Source organism: Aegilops tauschii, chromosome 2 (genome assembly GCF_002575655.3).
Source record: "Aegilops tauschii subsp. strangulata cultivar AL8/78 chromosome 2, Aet v6.0, whole genome shotgun sequence".
Lineage (NCBI taxonomy): Eukaryota > Viridiplantae > Streptophyta > Magnoliopsida > Poales > Poaceae > Aegilops > Aegilops tauschii.
In genome coordinates, this window is record NC_053036.3 from 143363582 (window position 1) to 143383843 (window position 20262).

Genomic DNA, 20262 nt, shown 5'->3' on the forward strand with positions numbered 1-20262 from the left:
TTACAAGGAAGGACTCCGGAAGACTCGTACCTTGACGTGATCAAGATAGACTCTGCCAAGACTTGACATGTACTCCAAAGACAGCTTCGGCCATCGCCATGTGCATCTTTAGATCGGCAACCGGCCATGTGTAACCCTAGGTACCCCCCTTGGCATGTATATAAGCTGAGGGGTTTAGCCTGTAGAAGGGGATCAATCATAATCACATCCATCTAGCCCTAGGGTTAGAACACTACTAACGATCTCGAGGTAGATCAAGTTTGTACTCGATACACAATCATCAATACAATCAAAGCAAGACATAGGGTATTACCTCTTCGTGAGGGCCCGAACCTAGGTAAACACATTCTCCTTCGTCCCTTGTTACCCATTGATCTGAGATCCAGAGCTCGGGACCCCCTGCCCCGAGGTCTACCGGTTTTAGTACCGACACTCGGGGATCTTTGCAAGGAAACAACTACTCGCTAGTAAAGTTTTTGCACTCTTCTCAGATTTTCCCAATGAATGAAAATTCCCAGCAACTACTAATGTACTATAAGCTAATGCATGTGCAAGCACAAAGGTAGCTGCATGAGGGTCAGGGACGGGGAGAGACCAGAGGGTTTCACGTGCATGAGGGGCCTCTCCCGTGCGTCGGGTTGGGTTACTCACGACATGCTAGCATATCCTAACAGATGTGGTGTGGGCAAAAAAATTGATCACTCATATTATTTCTATTGGATGAAACGGAGGAGACAGATTGTGTGTGACAGAGAGGAGGATCACACATTCCTTTTTTGGACGATTGCTCGGGGGATTTTTTCAAGGAAACGATTGCTCGCTAGTAACCTTTTTGTGCTCCTCTCAGATTTTTTTTCCAATGAAACAAAAAGTGCAGCAACTACTGCGGTATAAGCTAATGCATGTGCAATCACAAAGGTGCCCTGCACGAGGGTGAGACGGGGAGAGACTAGAGGGTTTCACATGTACGAGGGGCCTCCCCGGTGCGTCGGGTTTGGTTACTGCCGCCAGGCCAGCATATCCTATCAGATCTGGTGTCGACAAAAAAAATTATCACACGCATGAAATCTACTCGAGGAGACGGATCACGCGTGGCATGCAGAGGAGGATCACCCTTACCTTTTTTTGGACGATTGCTCGGGATTTTTTTCAAGGAGAAAACAACCGGTCGCTAGTAACGTTTTGGCGCTCTTCTCGTTTTTTCCCAACGAATGAATAATAAAGCCCAATAACAATACTATATGCTGATGCATGTGCACGCACAAAGCTACGCTGCCCTGTAGCACGGCCACTGCACAATGAATCGGACGTTCTGCCCGAAACAAATGGAAATTGGACGTTTTGGCCGTGCCGGCAAACGGGTTGAACTCCCAAAGCCGCGACACATCTGCGCGGCAGAAGAACGCCGCGTCGCAGGGGCCTGCGGTCGCGTTCGGGTGGTCACGCGCCCCCACCCCGAAACGCGGCGCCACGGTACGGCTGTAGCCCCTCCGCAAAGCTGAACCGCTCGCTCTAGTATCTCAGCAGCCCCACACGCTGCATCACAAGCTGTACGGCCGCTTGGATTTTGCGGTGGCGTGAAACATTGACTGATCAATCATGCGACCAGTTCACAAAAACACGGAAGAGCAGATCTCCATAAAGAAACACAATCGGAAGAGTACTGTAGCCTGTAGGAGCAATGGCGTATTAGCACACGCACTCACTCGCTGGGCAGACGCTAATCACGCTCCGGATAAGATCAGAGAGCTTTAGTGTACTCGTACTTATTTAACCATCTTTGTAGTAGTGGTGGTGGTGCTGAGAAAGCAGCGGTACTATTATCGGAGTAGACAAGGAACAAAGCCGGCCGGGGCGGTCTCATCTAGTCATCTCCGTGTCACACCAAGCCGGCGGTTCATGCACGCCCAAAAAAGAATCAAGGGGCGTGTCGCCGGTGGGACGAGAGGCTACCAAAAAGTTCGGCTGGTTCCAGCGCCAGCGAGCGAGCAGCACGTCGATCGATCGGTCGATCGCGCGGTACTACTACGGTGAATGAACGCGCAGATTAATAACTAGCTTCATTTAAACAAAAAGATTCAGCAGCTCGGGCTCCTTCTCGCCTGCGCCGGCGCCGGCGCTCGTGGTCACGGAGCCGTCGGAGCTCATCGACGGCGTGCCGGCCCGCCTTGCCCGCCGCTCCCCCTCCGCCGCCGCGGCCGATCCGGGGGTGAGGAAAAGCCCGAGGTCGCACGAGGGCTCCTGGTGGTGGGACGCGGCCTCCGGCGCCCAGGTCTTCCTCGGCGTCACCCGCTTCGCCGCCGAATAAGTGGAGCACCCCACCACGGCCCGCCTGGAAGAGGAGACGAACAGATCGCTGCCACCGACGCCGCCTTCCGGGACGCCGCCCGCGAGCTCCGGCAGCGGGCGGATGGCGCCGCCCCGGAGCACGGTCTGGACCGCCGCCTCGCAGAGGTGCCAGCTCCCCGCCCAGAGCAGCCCCACGGCTCCGCTCACCGGGTTGATCGTCCGCCCCGCCGCCTCGTACAGCAGCGACTGGAACACGGCTGCAATCCACAGCAAACAGCATGCAAACTTCAGGCAAAAAAGGTCAACACATATACTGTACTACCGATGCATCGTCGTGCCAAGAAGACCATCGATCTCCCGTCCGTCCGTACGTACCTGGGCGCTGCTGCTCGGGGACAGCGGTGAGGAAGGACATGAGGCCGGCGCGGCCGAAGAACTTGGCGGCGAAGAGGGTGGCGTGGCCCTGCGCGTCGGCGGCCTCGATCCAGAGCAGGCACGGGCGCAGCACGCAGGCGTCGTTGCAGCCCTTGCGCAGCACGCGGCAGCCGTTGCAGCTCATCCCCGACGTTGACGTTGACACCGCCGCCCGCTCACTCCCTCTCATACAACACCCAACCAACCCCGATCAAGAACCCGACCTCGCCCACGGCCAGGGAGGGGCGGGGTATATAACCAGCAGCCGAGGAGGAAGGGGGTCGGGAGGTAACCGGGCGCTAACCAGGGCCGGCCGGTCGGGTGACCGTGATGGGTTAACTGGCGCGCGTGCTGAGGTAAAGCGGAAGAGGTTCCAGGCTCCAGGGGTGCGGGGGGCGGCTCCGTGTCTCCGCGGCCGGTCGGTGCGAGCGCGGGCCGTCGGATCGAGGGATTGGACAGCGGGTGGACGTGGGGCCGCCGGCTCGGGTGGTGCGCCTCGCGTTCGCCCCGTCCGGGCTGCTTTCGTGTGTTTTTCCGCCACTCTTTTTCCGCGCTTTTGCGGTGTGCGTGGATCCGCACCTTGGGCTGCCCACGTACGTCCGCTACGTCCTGCGTTTTGGAACCTTGTGACCTCCCTCGCCAAGTGCTCCATGCACACAAACTTTCTCACAAAAATAAAATTGCTCCATGCACCAGGCGCATGGACGGATGGACCCTCCACCGCTTTTGCTGCGCCGAATCACTCGCCGGTGCAGCATCAAGGCCACTGGACCGAGCAGTCGCAAAGCCAAGGGGCTCATTCGTTGTCCGTTTATGTGTATATTTATCTCAAAAAATCCTGACGGGATACCTCGCGAAAGCTATAACCAAGAATAAAATGAAATAATTGTACCTAGCCTATGGCCCGTCGTCGCATATTATCACCCGCACGCACAAATTCTTGTGAGGTCCAGGAACAGTGAACCTAGGATGCCTTCCGCCTTTTTCGGCTGGTGCAAACCTTTTCTCGTCGCCGCACCGCACCGCGCCGCATGTCAGCAGTCCAGAGTGCAGTGGCACACGGAGTGGTGCAAGTTGCCAAGGGCATCTTGGCTTTCTGTTTCGGTCGCACTTGGCCGTGTCGCGCCGGTTCGTGCCTTCCTCACAAGCGCTCCGGTTTCCCGTCGTCTCGGCAACGCGATCGGAATCAGGTCAGGTCGCCATCCACCAGCTGCGGGACGCGGCTTCCATCGCCGGTAGCGTTGGCGTTTAGCCGCTTCACCGAAATCTTATCCTGGCCGAATATTTTTCCGCTTTTCTGATGGAAGAAACCGAGTGCGTCGACCCGCGAGCAGTTAATTTTAGACCGCATGTCAACGTGTAGGGGGTTTGGCATGGATCGGCGGTGATTGTCACTAGTCTCGTGACTCGTGAGACCTCGTCGCAGAGCATCTTCAGTAGAGAGGAGGCTGTATCACTACGATTCTCATCAGATGTCACTCACGAGTGTTCGTCGTAGAGCAGCTTCAATAATAGAGGGGAGGTGGTCTTCTCCTGTCCAACTCCATGCTATGGTAGGAATGGCAACAGAAATACATGTCACAATGGTAAATAACGTTTCTAGCAAATAAAATTTGTACATAATCTTGTTTTCCCTGTATTTTTAATGTTTATGTCTCTATTATCCTTAATTCCAAGGTCTCTTTGAACTGTAGAATTTTTCATGAAAATTTTGGAAATTTGAATCCTCAAGGGAAACAAATTCTGCAAAGAATCTTTGGAGCATCGTATTGTGTGGTTATCAAATTCTATGGAAGGAACTGATGTGTCCCACAAAAAAAGAGGTATTGATGTGTCCTCAATTCCTTAGTAGGAAATTTAACGTGAGTAAAACTTCAACAAGTACCAGAAGTGCCGAGCGCACTTCCCTTGGTGTTGTTGAGATTTCATAAATTTTGTTTGTTATTTGGTTTGGCACCTGTGAAGGATGGGGTGTATTTTCTTTACCTAACCGCTCCTTCTCCCGATACAGGATTAGAGAGGGTGGTGTTCCGGAGGCCTGCTCTTCCGTACAATCGTGCACGTGGTGTACGGGGTGGGATCGCCGGAAGTAACAGCGGAGTGAGGAACAACAGTGGGCTGTGCGCGAGTAGGCGGTAATGATGCGATCTGATCTAGGTGGCGGTTGGGGTTGCCGACGCCTTCAGGTAGGGAGGGGTGGGGTTGGGCACACGCTCGAGTCTGCAGTAGCTCACGATATGATGTCTCGAATTCGTAGCGTGTCCGTTAATGCCTCGTAACTAATTTTCAATTAATTATCCATTGCTAGCCGGTAAAAATAAAGCCTTGATCTAGGAGACTGCGACCATCATCACCACCACCATGATCATCATCCACATCCTCGGCATCAACCCCTCCATTCATCTCATTGAATACCAAACCCTAGTGTGGATTCATATATGTGTGTGTTATATTAATTATTCATCTGTTATTGCCGTGAACACCATGATGATGCCTATTGTATTTATGTCTGGGTAGAATCCTAGTTCTCGGGGATATGATGGAACCCTAGTATGTGTATGACCTCAACCCCGATAAGGTGTAATGTTCTTTTTATATGTTTGTGTTAACGATTCGTCATCATTTTGTGTGAAGTCGACCTCACAAAATTTTCCTTAATGGACATGAAGGATGTTAATATCACTAGGACGCGAGGAGGCCGAGGTACCTGATCTCTACTACGCAACTTTATTCTTGTACACTCGTGTTGGGCCTCCAAGCGCGGAGTTTTGTAGGACAGTAGCACTTTTCCCTCAAGTGGATGACCTAAGATTTATCAGTCCGTGGGCGGTGTAGGATGAAGATGGTCTCTCTCAAACAACCTTGCAACCAAATAAGAAAGAGTCTCTTGTGTCCCCAACACACCAAATACAATGATAATTTGTATAGGTGCACTAGTTCGGCGAAGAGATGGTGATACAAGTGTAATAATGATAGTAGATATTGATTTTTGTAATAGAAACAATAAAAAACAACAACGTAGCAAGTAACAAAAGTGAGCTCAAACGGTATTGCAATGCTTGAAAATGAGGGCTAGGGTCCGTACTTTTGCTAGTGCAATCTCTCAACAATGCTAATATAGTTGGATCATATAACCATCCCTCAAAGTGCGATGAAGAATCACCCCAAAGTTCCTATCTAGCGGAGAACATAAGAATAAATTGTTTGTAGGGTACGAAACCACCTCGAAGCTATTCTTTCCGATCGATCTATCCAAGAGTTCATACTAAAATAACACCAAATAATTTCAGATTCATAATACTCAATCCAACACAAAGAACTTCAAAGAGTGTCCCAAAATTTCTATCAAACAAACAAAGACAAGAACGTGCATCAATCCCTATGCATAGATCACCCCAATGTCACCTCGGGAATCGGCGAGTTGAGTGCCAAAACATATATCAAGTGAATCAATAAAATACCCCATTGTCACCACGGGTATTCATAGCAAGACATACATAAAGTGTTCTCAAATCCATAAAAGTATTCAATCTGATAAAACAAAATCTCAAAAAGAAAGCTCAATTCATCACACAAGATAGAGAGGGGAAAACACCATATGATCCAACTATATTAACAAAACCCGCGATACATCAAGATCGTGCCATCTCAAGAACATAAGAGAGAGAGAGAGAGAGAGATTAAACACATAGCTACTGGTACAAACCCGCAGCCCCGAGGCTAGACTACTCCCTCCTCATCATGGTGGCCGCCGGGATGATGAAGATGGCCACCGGTGATGATTTCCCCCTCCGGCGGAGTACCGGAACAGGGTCTAGATTGGTTTTTCGTGGCTACAGAGGCCTGCGGCGGCGGAACTTCTGATCTAGGGTTATCCCCAGGATTTTTGGAATATTTGGGAACTTATAGGGCGAAGAGGCGGTGCGGGAGACCACCGAGGTGGGCACAACCCACATGGCGCACCTGGGGGCCCCTCTGGCACTTCTTTGGCCCACTGGATGTCTTCTGGTCCAAAAAAATCTCCAAAAAGTTTCGTTGCATTTGGACTCCGTTTGGTATTGATTTTCTGCCATGTAAAAACAAGCAAAAAAACAGCAACTTGCACTGGGCACCATATCAATAGGTTAGTCCCAAAAAATGATATAAAGTTGCTATAAAATGATTGTAAAACATCCAAGAATGATAATATAATGGCATGAATACTTCATAAATTATAGATACGTTGGAGACGTATCAGCATCCCCAAGCTTAATTCCTACTCGTCCTCGAGTAGGTAAATGATAAAAGAAATAATTTATGAAGTGTGAATGCTAGCAAAGTGCATAAGTTTGATCAATGATAATTTCAGTCACTTTTCCTAGCATCATAACATCAACTCTTTCTCATAAAACTCATAATGATAAAGTAGCAATCAATTCACATGTTATGGTTCAAACAATGAATTCTCTTGAAACTCAACAACCTATATTCTTAGTCACCAAACAATTGCAATTCAACTTATTTAACAGAGTCTAAGTAAGAGCTCCACATACTCAATCATCATATAGTCTTTCATGATTGCTAGTACTCAAAGCATATTCTTAGAACAAATGGCATCCATCGAACATTGAGAAAGATAGGGGCTTAATATTTTGCCTCCCAACACATTTATCATGGAGATAATTGTCAACAATAATAAATCATGATCAAATATATTTGACTGGTCATATGTGCCTAGATCTTTCCCCACCACATGATGCTTGCCAACTAGAGAATAGTTGAGGTTGAAATGAGAATTCATACTATTGACTCTTTGCATAAAACTAAATACTAAAAATTAAAATATAGGCCCTTTGCAGAGGGAAGCAGAGGTTGTCATGCGCTTTTTATTTGGATGCCCAAGCTCTTAATGCAAAGGAACGTCACGTTATATTGCCCCTTATAATAACAACCTTTATTATGCAGTCCGTCGGTTTTATTACTTTGCCATCACAAGTTCGTACAATGCTCAATTTTCCCTTACAATAAAAGATCAAACATATTTAGGAGAAATTTTTATTGCTTTATGCACCGATGACAACTTACTTGAGGGATCTTATTCAATCCATAGGTAGGTATGGTGGATACTCATGGCAAGAAACTAGGTTTAAGGGTTTTTGGATGCACAAGTAGTATCTCTACTTAGTACGAATTCTTGGCTAGCAAAAGATCCTAGGCAAACACCACATGTTGGAGGATCCATAACAATATACACTACTAGGGAAAAGCCTATACACAGAATCTTACCAGCAGCGTGTTTTATAAGGCGCTGCTGCTATATAGCAGCAGCGCGCTCCAGCAGAACTCGCTGCTGAAATAAAATTAGCAGTAGCGCACCTCCTCAAAGCCACGCTACTGCTATAATTCCCCCGACCCCGTCGCGAAGCTAGTTTTAGCAGCAGCGCATTAGCGCGAAGAGCGCTACTGCTACAGATCATAGCAGTAGCGCATTCCAATAATACCCGCTACTGCTAAGTTTACTAAAAAAATAGTACCACCTCGCTCCGCGAAGAGGGTTTCTACCACCTTAAATATGTTACTTCTCAAACTATCACAAGCACTTGGTCTTCACTGAACTCTATGTGTAAAATTTGTGGCCGCAATATGAGTCTTCCCCGGTTACTAAACCAGTGAGGACTCATATTGACAAATCAGATTGTACACAAAAAGATCATTGATGATCAATGTATTTTTGGATGTCTATTTTTACATGCTGACACATAGCAGTAGCGCGTTCTTTGTGAAAGGCGCTACTGCTAGGTCGTTTAGCAGTAGCACCTTTCCCTATAGCGCGCTACTGCTAAGCCATTCCATCTCCCACCCCCACTCTCCTCTATCCGATCCACTCACACTCACACTCACTCGATCTCCCCCTCAACCCCCCCCCCCCCCCCCCGCACCGATCCTCCCCCGTCGCCCCTCCTCCCTCTGCGTCGCCGTCACCTCCTCCTCCTCGCTGGACTCGGTACCGCCCTCCCCCTCCGTCCTCCCACCTGTCGGTGTCAAAACCGGCGGATCTCGGGTAGGGGGTCCCGAACTGTGCATCTAAGGCGGATGGTAACAGGAGGCGGGGGACACAATGTTTACCCAGGTTCGGGCCCTCTCGATGGGGGTAATACCCTACTTCCTGCTTGATTGATCTTGATGATATGAGTATTAGAAGAGTTGATCTACCATGAGATCTTAGAGGCTAAACCCTAGAAGCTAGCCTATGATTATGATTGTTGTTCTCGTCCTACGGACTAAACCCTCCGGTTTATATAGACACCGGAGGGGGCTAGGGTTACACAGAGTCGGTTACAAGGGAGGAGATCTATATATACGAATTGCCAAGCTTGCCTTCCACGCAAAGGAGAGTCCCATCCGGACACGGGACGAAGTCTTCAATATTGTATCTTCATAGTCCAACAGTCCGGCCAAAGTATATAGTACGGCTGTCTGAGGACCCAATAATCCAGGACTCCCTCAGTAGCCCCTGAACCAGGCTTCAATGACGATGAGTCCGGCGCGCAGATTGTCTTCGGCATTGCAAGGCGGGTTCCTTCTCCGAATACTCCATAGATGATTTTAAACACAAGGATCGTGTCCGGCTCTGCAAAAAAAATTCCACATACCACCGCAGAGAATACAGTATCCCACAAATCTAATCTGCCGACAAATTTCATAGCATGACATCATGCCACGCCCCGGTCATTATTCGAACCGTTTTTCTCAACCAGCTACTGCACATATTGCGAGGCGGTTTTCTTGGCACGTCTTGTCGAGGCAGAGATCGTGTCCCCTTATCACGGGATTCTCATCAATACGGGTGTGGGTAACCCAACCGCGCCTGCTGGTATGACTCCTCGATTTTAGGCAAGTTCCAAACGGACACGCGGAGGACGCTTGATATTCACCCTCTTTATAAAGGGGCCAAGGCGTGTCCTTTTCTTCTCGCGCTCGATCCTTCCCTTCTCCCACCTCGAATTCCAACATCCAAGGCTCAGGCTAAGCGCTTCGGACCTTCAATCATGTTCGGATCCAACCTTCAAGGCCGGTGGATGGCCTCCTCTGTCACAGAGGAGGACATCAAGAAGCTAAGAGAAGCCAGGTATCTGACCGCCGAAATCTCGCACAGGCTGCCTGCTCAAGGGCAGGTCATCCCCACTCCCGAACCCAACGAGAGTGTCGTATTTGTTTCCCACTTCCTCCGAGGGCTAGGCTTTAGTCTTGATCCCTTTGTTAGAGGGCTTATGTTCTATTACGGGCTCGATTTCCATGATCTAGCTCCAGATTCCATCCTTCACATCTCGTCGTTTATCGTCGTGTGTGAGGCCTTCCTCCGCATCACCCCACACTTCGGCTTATGGCTCAAGACCTTCAGTGTGAAGCCGAAGATGATCGATGGGCGACACGCAGAATGCGGAGGTGCCATAATAAGCAAAGGCGCCGATGCTCCATGGCCAAAGGGTTCCGAAGTACTAAGTGGGTAGCTGCCCCCGCCTTCCGTTCGGGCCCCCCGCCGCAACTGGCGTCATGGGTCAACAAGGGGCTGGACTGGGGGCCAGTTAATGACGTGCCGACATTGCAGAGTCGCATCCGAGATCTCCTCAAGAGAGACGTCAGCCTTGTCAAGGTAATGCAAGTCATGCTAGTTCGTCGGGTCCTGCCATGCCAACGTCGACCTCTCCGTATGTGGGAGTTCAACCAGGAAGGACCGCGAACTATTCAGCAATTCTTCGGCGTGACGCTCGAAGAGATGTATGGATTGTTCTTCGGATCACGAATAAAGTGTCCGGACACCACTGAGGATGCGGGTCTAAACTACAATCGTCCATATACCCACGTAAGTAATTCTGCGGCCGAACATGCTGTCCTTTTATTTGTCACAACATCATTCAGAAAAAATCGCTCTTTGACCAGGATTAGATAAAAAAGGCGAAGATGATTGTCGGGTGGTAGGTGCGACATATGCCAACGGGTGGCTTATCATTGTGGGAGCCAGTAAGACATCGCCGGTGCCTGGAAACGGGATAAGGCGAAGACATGCACGCCGGCGGATCTTACCCAGGTTCGGGGCTCTCCGTGGAGACAACACCCCTAGTCCTGCTCTACGGGGTCTCCGCATGATCACTAGATCAATACAAGTAGCTACAAGTGCTCCTCGAGCTGTTTGGCTAGAAGAAGAAGAAGGGCAAGGCTAGCTCTCCTTTTCTCTCTATGTGGTGTGTGAAACTCTATGAGATCAACCCTTTGCATGGGTGTCCCGGGGGGTTTATATAGGCCTACCCCCAGGGGTACAATGGTAATCCGGCTGGGCACGGGTCCCAGCCGTCAGTGTCTATGCTCGCCGGCTTCTCCGCCGGCCATCGGGGCCCGCCGGCTGCCGGCCTCTTGGCCGACAGGCCGGCCCCACCGCTAGGGGGCCTTGTCGCCGGCTGGTTACTGTTGCCTCGCCTCTGATGACGAGGGCTTGGTCGAGGTTAGCGTGGCTACAGTGCCGCCGCCTTGCGGGCTCTCACTGTAGCCTTACCTCGTCTTGTCTCCTTAATGAGGCACACGTTTCGAGAGAGGGAGGTAGCCGGCTATTGGGAGCCGGCCACGCCCCTGGCCGATTAGGGGAGGCCGGGCCGCCTTCGAGTGTCTCTCTGGCTAAAGGGGCCCGTCGCCCATGGGCCGTACTGGCGTCTGTCGTGGGTGACATCGAGGCCAACATGGCTACAGTGCCGCGCCGGACGGGGGATGGCTGGCCCGTACGGCGCCCTGTGGCCATGCCTGCTTCGGGATTCGGGGGTAGTGGGCTGTACTGCAGCCACGCCCTGTGTTATCACCGTTATGTGGATACAGTCTTGGTGGGTGCAGTCTTGGCCGGCTTCTGGGAGTCGGTCCTCTTGGGGCCGGCTCCCTGGAGTCGGCCATCTCGTATCTTTCTTGGGGAAGGTTTCTGAGGCCGGGTCGCCTTCTGGTAGTCGGTCCTAGGGATAGCCGGCCGGGGGAAGGCGGCCCTATGCTTTGTATGTTTGAAGGCTCGAATGGCCTGATAATTCATTGAAGAGCCAGGGGAGTCGGTTAGGCTACCCGTGGCCATTTACTCCGACAGTAGTCCCCGAAGCTGGTTGGGCTTCGAGGCTGAGAGGAGGTCGAGAAGCTCGGTCAGCTTCTTATCTTGACGAGCCAGCAGCTGGGAGCCGGCTTCGGTTGGGCGTGCCGTCTTGGCGAAATTTCTAAAGTCGGAAGGCGGGAGTCTGTTGGCGCATGCGCCGGGCTGCGGGCCGGCCGCTCGCCGCCCACGAACCACGTGGCCTCCTCCGGCTGAAAAAAGCCTGCCAACCCACGCGCGCGACAGGACGTCGCCGCAGGCCGAGGGCCCACCACTCCTACGCCTAGGCCCAGGCGCGGATCCTCTGTGGCCCAGAGCTGTCCGCACGTCTTCCGGCGACGGTTTCCGCACGCCGTTAGGGCCTAATAATCGCAGTACGTGGGTGAGTGGGCGCAGTCAATCCCACGTTCCTCCCCACGCCTCGCCTCCTCGGCTTCACCGCATGAGGCTATAAGTAGGGGGAGGAGGGGAAGCGGCAAACGCTCGCACGCTCCTCTCTTCTCCGCCATCTTCTTCCTCGTGCTTTCCCTCGCAGCAGCGCCTCGCCGCCGCGCCGTCCCACCAATCTTCACTCTGCCCCGCAGCTTGCCGTCGCAAGGCTGTGCTTTCTCCGCCGCCGCACTCTTCCTCGTTAGCTTCTCGCCACCATGCAGTACAGCGGGGACTGGGACGGCTCCCTCGTCCATATGGACCACACCGACTTCCTCCGCAAGACGCGACGGTTGCCCGGCAAGGACCAGGTGCGGGTCCGTCTCGCGCCGGAGGAGGAGATCACGCCGGCGCCGGAGGAAGGAGAGCGGGTAATCTTCCGCTCACATTTCCTGTGCGGCCTCGGCTTGCCGGCGAGCGCCTTCTTCCGCTCCTTCCTCGACTTCTATCAACTCCAGCCACACCACCTCACTCCGAACACGGTGGTGCTGCTGTCCGCCTTCGTCACCCTGTGCGAAGGCTTTCTTGGCGTTCTCCCCACCCTCGAGCTCTGGGGGGAGTTCTTCCAATCTAAGCTCGACACCCGCATGCAGGGCGTGCCGGCTCAGAGCGGCGCCTTCATCGCGATGCGGAGGCCGGCGGCCGACAACCCCTTCCCCGTCATCATGCTGATCCAGTCGGTGACGCTCTGGCAGAAGTCATATTTCTACGTGAGGAACGTCGCCCCGCAAGGCGACTACGTCAACTTGCCGGCTTACGTAGCCGGCCCGCCGGCTGGGAGGTGGCCCCAGTGGTCCTATCGGGTCATGACGCTGTCGCAGGCTGGAACCGCGGCCGTCGCCCGACTCCGGGTGATGATCCGGTCGGAGGGCCTGACTGGGTCCGACTTGCTGGCCGCCTTCGTTGCACGCCGGGTGCTTCCGCTTCAAAGCCGCCCTTACCTGATCTGTCAGATGAGCGGCCAACTCGATCCGAGTCGGATGTGCACCAAGGATATGCCGCACGACGAGGTGGCTCATATGGTGAATTATCTTGCGAACTGCAAGCTCTCCGCAGAGTGGCAGTTTGGCAAGGAGCCATACTCCCGTGCACATCCTCCACCTACGGTATGCTCTCTTTACCCTTTCTTCTCTTAGTTTTGTCGCCGAGTTTTTCTTGGCCGACTCTGACCAGTCGGCACGTCTTGGCAGAGCCCTCTCCTTCGACCTGCGTCCGGGTTGGAGGCAGATCGCCGATTTCTCCCCGACCGGGCGGAGCATGACTTGGAGGACCACGACTTGGGGGCGGCCGCCATGGACGAAAACACCGAGGCGGGTGGCGGCGAAGCAGGCGGCTCCGGGCTTGAAGTCAGCTTCGACGACTGGCCGGATGACGACGAGGCGGAAATCGTCCCGCGCCACCAGCCGGCGTCTGGCCATGGCGCGGGTTCCTCCGCCGCGCCGCCTGCTCGGGGCGGCGGGCAGAAGCGCCGGGCCACGTCGGGCTTGTTCGGCAGTCGGCCGAAGAAGCCCAAGGGCGGGGCGGCGGCGACCAGGCGTGGTGAGGCGGCCGCAAAGGCGGCCCACTTCCGCAAGGTGGTGAAGCAGCCGCAGACAGTGTCAGCGTAAGTGTATATTCTTTTGCGTACTCTTTCTTCTTGTCTTTGTAGATTTCTGAATCCTTGCCCTTTCTCAAAAATCAGGGTTCCGCTTTCTCTTGAGCGGGTTGCTGCCGCCTCCGTGGTTGGATCGCCGGGAGGATCCGGGAGCACCCGTCGTGTGGACCCCCGCGCCGAGCTTCAGACGGCGATGGAGCGAAATGCGCGGGAGGCGCGGGAGGAGCGGGAGGCGGAGGAGCTGAGGGCGGCTGCCGCCAAGGCGGTACAGGAGGAGGAGGAGTCGGCGAAGGCGCGTGCCGACGCGGAGGCCAAGGCCCAAGCGGAGGCTGCGGCCGCGGCAACAGCGGAGGGGGCCTTGCTTGTCACCCCTCTGTGTGTCGCGGCGCCCGAGGTCCCGGAGCCCTCGCCGGAGGAAGCCGGCGGCGACCTGCCGGGGCTGGAGAGGGAAGGGGACGACGTCGTCGTCCCGGAGAGGGGGCGGCACCGTCCTCGCCGACTGGGGCGGCCCAAGGCAGCCGGCCTAACGCGCCACCTGTACAACCGGCTGGGGGTGAGCCGGCTGTGAGGACGGACCTGGTGGTCCAGTCGCCATCGCGCCAGCGCGCGGGGAAGGCCACTTCGGACCCGCAGAAGGCCGCGGGTTCCGGCTCGTCGGCCCAGGACGTGGAGGCGGCCAGCGCCAGCTCGGGGTGGACGCCGGGTGGAGGGACGGCCGTGGTGAACGTGGCGGCGCAGGAAGTCCGAAACCGGCTTCAGTCCCAGGCTGCGGCGCTGAGGAAATACAATGACGAGTTCCTTGCGACGCGAGCGGCCATTCGGGTTAGTCTTCCCGTTTTTGCTTTTTTGATCTTGGTTTCTTCCGTGGGGGGCGCGTCAGCGCACCCACTGGGTGTAGTCCCTGAGTTCCGACTCGGCTGCTGAGCAGGCGGCTTGGAACTTCTTAGCGGGCTTTGTTTACTATCTTGTTCTCATTCGCTTCTCTGCCTGACTTGCAGGACTACCACAACCTCCGCGCGGCTGCCTTCTACTTCCAGGCTCGGGAGCTGACCCAGAAGAATGCTGATCTATCTGAGAGCTGGGGTAAGTGCTTCATCTTTTTTCTCATGTGGGGGCGCGTCAGCGCACCCACTGGGTGTAGTCCCCGAGATTCGGGCCGACTGCTGAGCAGTCGGGTTGGATCTTTCTTGACGACTTCTTCCTTATTGCTTATTTCTTCTCTGCCATGCCTACAGCGGCCAACGCCAAACTGAGGGAGCAGCTGGGTGGGACTCAGGCCGCCCTTCGCGCTAAGGAAGCCGAGTCTGACGCCTTGGCCCAGGAGCGTGACCGCCTGGCCAAGAGGCTAGCCGACCAGGAGGAGAGCCATAAGGCGGCCCTGAAGGCGGTGCAGGACAGCGAGGCTGCCCTTCAAGCCGAATATGAGACGGAGGCGGTGAGCTGGGCCGAGGCGAGGCAGTCGTTGATCAACAGCTACGGCCAGATTGAAGACTTGGTTGACGGTAGGCCGCCCTCTTCTTCGTCCCTTGCTTGCCGCTTGCCGTTTGGCTCATTTTCTGACTTAGTATTTTTCTCTTTTTTCTCTTTCTTTCTCACGCAGAGTACTTCCCTGGCTACTCTACTGCCGCCAACCAGGTCGTCGAGGCCCACCGCGAGGCGCAAAGGCAGGCTGGGGGTGTATTCGAACTATATTGACTGCCGGCCTGTTGGAGGCCGTATGTGTAAATATAATTATGCATGCGTTTGGCTTTCCCTTGTTCTTTGCTCGTCGTCCTTCGGATGTTTCCTTTGCCGCCCTTCCTTGGTTGCCGCCTTCCTAGCCGGACAGCTGCTCTGCAGTCTGTGGCTGGAGAAGTGCTTGGCCAGTTGGGAGGGCAAGTACTCTAGCTTTGTTGGATTGTAGCGAAGTGACTAGGAGGCCGGCCAGCCGGCTGTTTTGACAGCCGGTAGGCGTGGTTGGAGGCCGGCTTGTGTTATATAAGTTCGTTAGTCCTTAGCCGTTTTTCGTGTGGGCATCCTTTCTGCCTTTGGCTCCTGCCAGTCGGACAGTCGGTTCTTCGAGCTGCGACTTTCAACAAGAGAGGGCTCGGGTGCTGGTCACACTACTTGTCTGACTTTAGGTGGAACATTTAATATAACTTAAGGCCGCCAGTCCCCGGGCCGACTAGTCGAACCTGGTGCCAGATAGAAAATCAAATGTACTAATACATTCATGAGTATGACACTCGTCATTCATAGATATAGGAGGGCAGTCCCTGAGTGCGCCTCGGGGGGCCCGTTGTCTCATACTTAATACAAAAAGGGTAGCATGATACATACTGCTTTCAACTGTAAAATCTTCTCAGGAGGTTGGCGTTCCAGGGCCGTTCCGACTCCTTGCCTGAATCATCCCTCTTGCGTGCTCTTGGCTTCTGTGCGTTGATCAGGTAGTAGGAGTCGTTGCCTAGTGCCTTGCTGACGACGAAAGGGCCTTCCCAAGGGGCCGAGAGCTTGTGCTGGCTGGCTGTTCGCTGGATCAGCCGGAGCACAAGGTCACCCTCTTGGAAGGACCTTGGCTTGACCTTCCGGTTGTGGTAACGGCGCAAACCCTGCTGGTAGATGGCGGACCGGCTGAGTGCTAACAGCCGGCCCTCTTCCAGCAGGTCGACGCCGTCTTCTCGCGCTTCCTTGGCCTCCGCCTCCGTGTACATGGTGACCCAAGGCGAGTCGAACTCGATGTCAGTTGGGATGACAGCCTCGGCGCCATATACAAGGAAGAACGGAGTGAAGCCGGTTGACTTGTTTGGGGTAGTACGCAGACTCCAGAGGACAGCCGGCAGCTCCTCGAGCCAGCAGCCGGCCGAACGCTCCAGTGGTACGACTAGTCGAGGCTTGATGCCGGAGAGGATGAGGCCGTTTGCTCGCTCGACCTGGCCGTTTGACTGCGGGGGGCAACGGACGCTAAGTCCAGTCGGATGCCCTGTGTCGCGCAGAAACGTGCCAGTGCTCCCTTGGCAAAATTTGTGCCATTGTCGGTGATGATGCTGTGTGGCGCACCATACCGAGTAGTGATGTCTGCGATGAATGTCACGGCAGTCGGCCCGTTTAGCTTCATGATCGGCTTCGCTTCAATCCACTTGGTAAATTTTTCCACGGCGACAAGCAGATGTGTCATGCCGCCGCGGGCTGTCTTGAATGGGCCCACCATGTCCAGCCCCCAAACGGCAAAGGGCCAGGTGAGGGGGATGGTTTTGAGTGCAGAAGCCGGCAGGTGTTGCTTGGAACTGAAGACTTGGCATCCTTTGCAGCATTTGAGTAACTCCTTGGCATCTTCCAAAGCAGCCGGCCAGAAGAAACCATGGCGGAAAGCTTTGGCAACAAGTGATCTTGAGGCTGCGTGGTGGCCGCATTCGCCTTGGTGGATATCCTTGAGGATTGCTATGCCCTTCTCTGGCTCGACGCAGCGCTGGAAGACTCCAGTGATGCTACGCTTGACAAGTTCTCTATTTATTATTGCGTATGCTCCGGCTCGGCGTTGCACTAGTCTTGCCGAGATCTCATCAGTCAGCAGCTCTCTGTTGACTAGGAAGTTGAGGATGAGCTGGGCCCATGATGGAGCTGTGACTTCTTCTACTGTCAGTACGGCCACTGTGACCCGGGTGGGTGGGTTGGGTGGTGGAGAGTTGGAGTCGGCCACCGCTTCTTGTGCCGCTGCAGTCCCCGGGCCGACTGCTGCAGTCCCCGGGCCGGGTTCTGAAGTCCCCGAGCCGGGTGCGACTACGGCAGTCCCCGGGCCGCTTGTCGAAGTCCCCGAGCCGCCTGCTGGGTTCCTCCAGTCGGATCCGGCTGCATCAGGGGCGGGCGGTACGAAGATAGAGTCCGATTCCGGAGACGGCTTGATAGACGGTTTGAGGAGGCGCTGGAGAGAGACACCGGTTGGTATAGCTTGTCGGGTGGAGCCGATCCGTGCCAGGGCATCTGCTTGGTCGTTGTCGGCCCGTGGCACGTGAAGGAACTCGCACCCTTCAAAGTATCCACTAATCTGCTGGACGAGGAATCGATAGCTCGCCATGTTTGCATCCTTGGCGTCCCAGTCGCCAGACGACTGCTGGACCACCAAGTCCGAGTCGCCATAACACAGGATCCGGCGTATGCCGAGCTCTTTGGCTAGCCGGAGCCCGTGTATGAGCGCCTCGTACTCAGCCACATTGTTGGAGGCGGCAAAATGGATTTGTAGCGTGTATCTGAGCTTGTCGCCTTTGGGGGAGGTGAGGACGATGCCGGCTCCCAAGCCGGTGCGCATCTTGGACCCGTCGAAGTGCATCCGCCAATGAGTGGAGTCGGGAGCCGGCGGCAGGTACTGGGTCTCGGCCCAGTCGACAAGGAAGTCGGCCAATGCTTGGGACTTGATGGCGGTGCGGGGCTAGTAGAAGATTGTGTAAGGGGCCAGCGCGATGGCCCACTTAGCCACCCGGCCGGATGCATCCCGGCTGCCTATGATCTCGGCAAGCGGGGCGGTGCATACGACCGTGATGGGATGCTCTTGAAAGTAGGGCTTCAGCTTCTTGGCGGCGAAGTACACTCCATAGCACATCTTCTGGTAGTGCGGGTAGTTTTATTTTGAGGTGGACAGTACTTCGCTTAAATAATATACCGGCCTCTGGACTAACTGGGCTCGGCCTTCTTCTGGGCGCTAGACCACGATGACTGTACTGACCACTCGGCTAGTCGCGGCAATGTAGAGGAGCATGGGCTCCTTCTCAGTCGGCGCCGCCAGGACAGGTGGAGTGGTCAGCATCTTCTTCAACTCATGGAAGGCTTGGTCTGCTTGGTCATTCCATTCGAAGTGAGTGGATTTCTTCATGAGTCGGTACAGGGGGAGAGCCTTCTCTCCTAGCCGGCTGATAAAGCGGTTTAGGGAGGCCAGGCACCCGGTGAACTTCTGAACGTCTCGCAACTTGGTGGGAATCTCCATTCTCTCAATGGCCTTGATCTTCACAGGGTTGCACTCAATGCCGCGTTCGGAGACCAGAAAGCCTAGAAGCTGGCCGGCTGGTACTCCGAACACGCATTTCTCGGGGTTGAGCTTGATCTGGAACCGGCGCAAGTTGGCAAATGTTTCTTTGAGGTCTTCCAGCAAGGTGCCGCGCTTCTCCGTCTTCACCACAATATCGTCTACGTAGACGTGGGCATTTCTGCCGAGTTGCTTGAGGAGGCATTTCTGCATGCAACGCTGAAAAGTGGCACCGGCATTCCTCAAGCCGAATGTCATAGTCAGGTAACAGAAAGCTCTGAATGGTGTGATGAAGGCAGTCTTCAGGCGGTCCGCTGGGTCCAACTTGATCTGGTGGTATCCTGAGTAGGCATCCAAGAAACTCAACAGCTCGCATCTAGCTGTGGAGTCTATCACTTAATCAATCCGTGGTAGGGCAAACGGATCTTTGGGGTAGGCTTTGTTGAGGCTAGTGTAGTCTATACACATACGCCATTTGTTGTTCTTCTTCAACACCAAGACTGGGTTGGCAAGCCACTCTGGGAAAAACACTTCCATAATGAAGCCGGCGGCCAAGAGCCGGGCTATCTCCTCTCCTACGATTCTTCTCTTCTCCTCCGACAGTCGGCAGAGAGGCTGCTTGACTGGCTTCGCGTCCGCTCGGATGTGTAACTTGTGCTCGGTGAAATCCTTCGGAACACCCGGCATGTCCTTTGGGGACCATGCAAAGATGTCTCGATTCTCACGGAGGAAGTCGGCGAGCTCGCCTTCCTATTTACTGTCCAGGTTTGCTCCAATGACAGCAAACCTCTCCGGGTTCTCCGGGTCCAGAGGTATCTTCTTCGTCTCCTTGGCCGGCTGGAAGGAGCCATGCACATCATATTCCTTGGGGTTGGGGGACAGGGCCGGCTGCTTGCCGGCCATGGCCACAACTCACTCCAGCATCTTCTTCTCTTCTGCCACCACGAGGGACTCGGCCAGTCGGCTGCTGGCTGCAGCGCACTCGATGGACTTCTTGTAGTCGCCGGCTACAGTGATGATCCCCTTCGAGCTCGGCATCTTCATCTTGAGGTAGGCGTAGTGGGGCACAACCATGAACTTGGCCAGGGCAGGTCGGCCAAGCAAGGCGTGGTATGGGCTCTCTAGGTCCACTACCTCAAACCAGATTGCTTCTCTGCAAAAGTGGTCATTGTCTCCGAAGAGAACATCCATCTTGATCTTGCCGATTGGGGAACAGGACAGGCCGAGTACGATGCCATGGAACACGGTCCGGCTTGGCATGAACTGCTTCGCCTTGAGGTTCAACTTCTCCATGGTGTCGCGGTACAGTATGTTGATACTGCTTCCGCCATCAATCAGCACGCGGGAGAATCGGGCAGCTCGCCTCTCCGTCGCGAGGGTGATGTTCAACACCAGCGCGTAGGAGCCAGGAGACGGCATCACCTCTGGGTGATCATCCCGGCTCCA

At 54.5% G+C, this 20262-nt stretch overlaps 1 protein-coding gene across 1 annotated transcript; it reads right to left on the reverse strand.

Moving 5' to 3' along the window:
* Positions 1-1750: 1750 nt before the first annotated feature.
* Positions 1751-3019, reverse strand: LOC109777422 (LOB domain-containing protein 37). Its single transcript, XM_020336057.4, has 2 exons — positions 2665-3019; positions 1751-2546 (listed from the first exon to the last, which is right to left on the reverse strand). The coding sequence occupies exons 1-2, from the start codon at positions 2891-2893 to the stop codon at positions 2065-2067; spliced, it is 711 nt and encodes a 236-aa protein (XP_020191646.1). The 5' UTR covers positions 2894-3019; the 3' UTR covers positions 1751-2064.
* Between the last annotated feature and the right edge of the window lie 17243 nt (positions 3020-20262).

What these genes read in the sequence shown, in the direction of transcription:
- LOC109777422 (XM_020336057.4), bottom strand. Translation starts at nt 2,893, where the DNA reads ATGAGAGGGAGTGAGCGGGCGGCGGTGTCAACGTCAACGTCGGGGATG. An exon ending in CCCCGAGCAGCAGCGCCCAG is followed by an intron (nt 2,547 to 2,664) that starts GTACGTACGGAC and finishes TGTGGATTGCAG; the next exon opens with CCGTGTTCCAGTCGCTGCTG.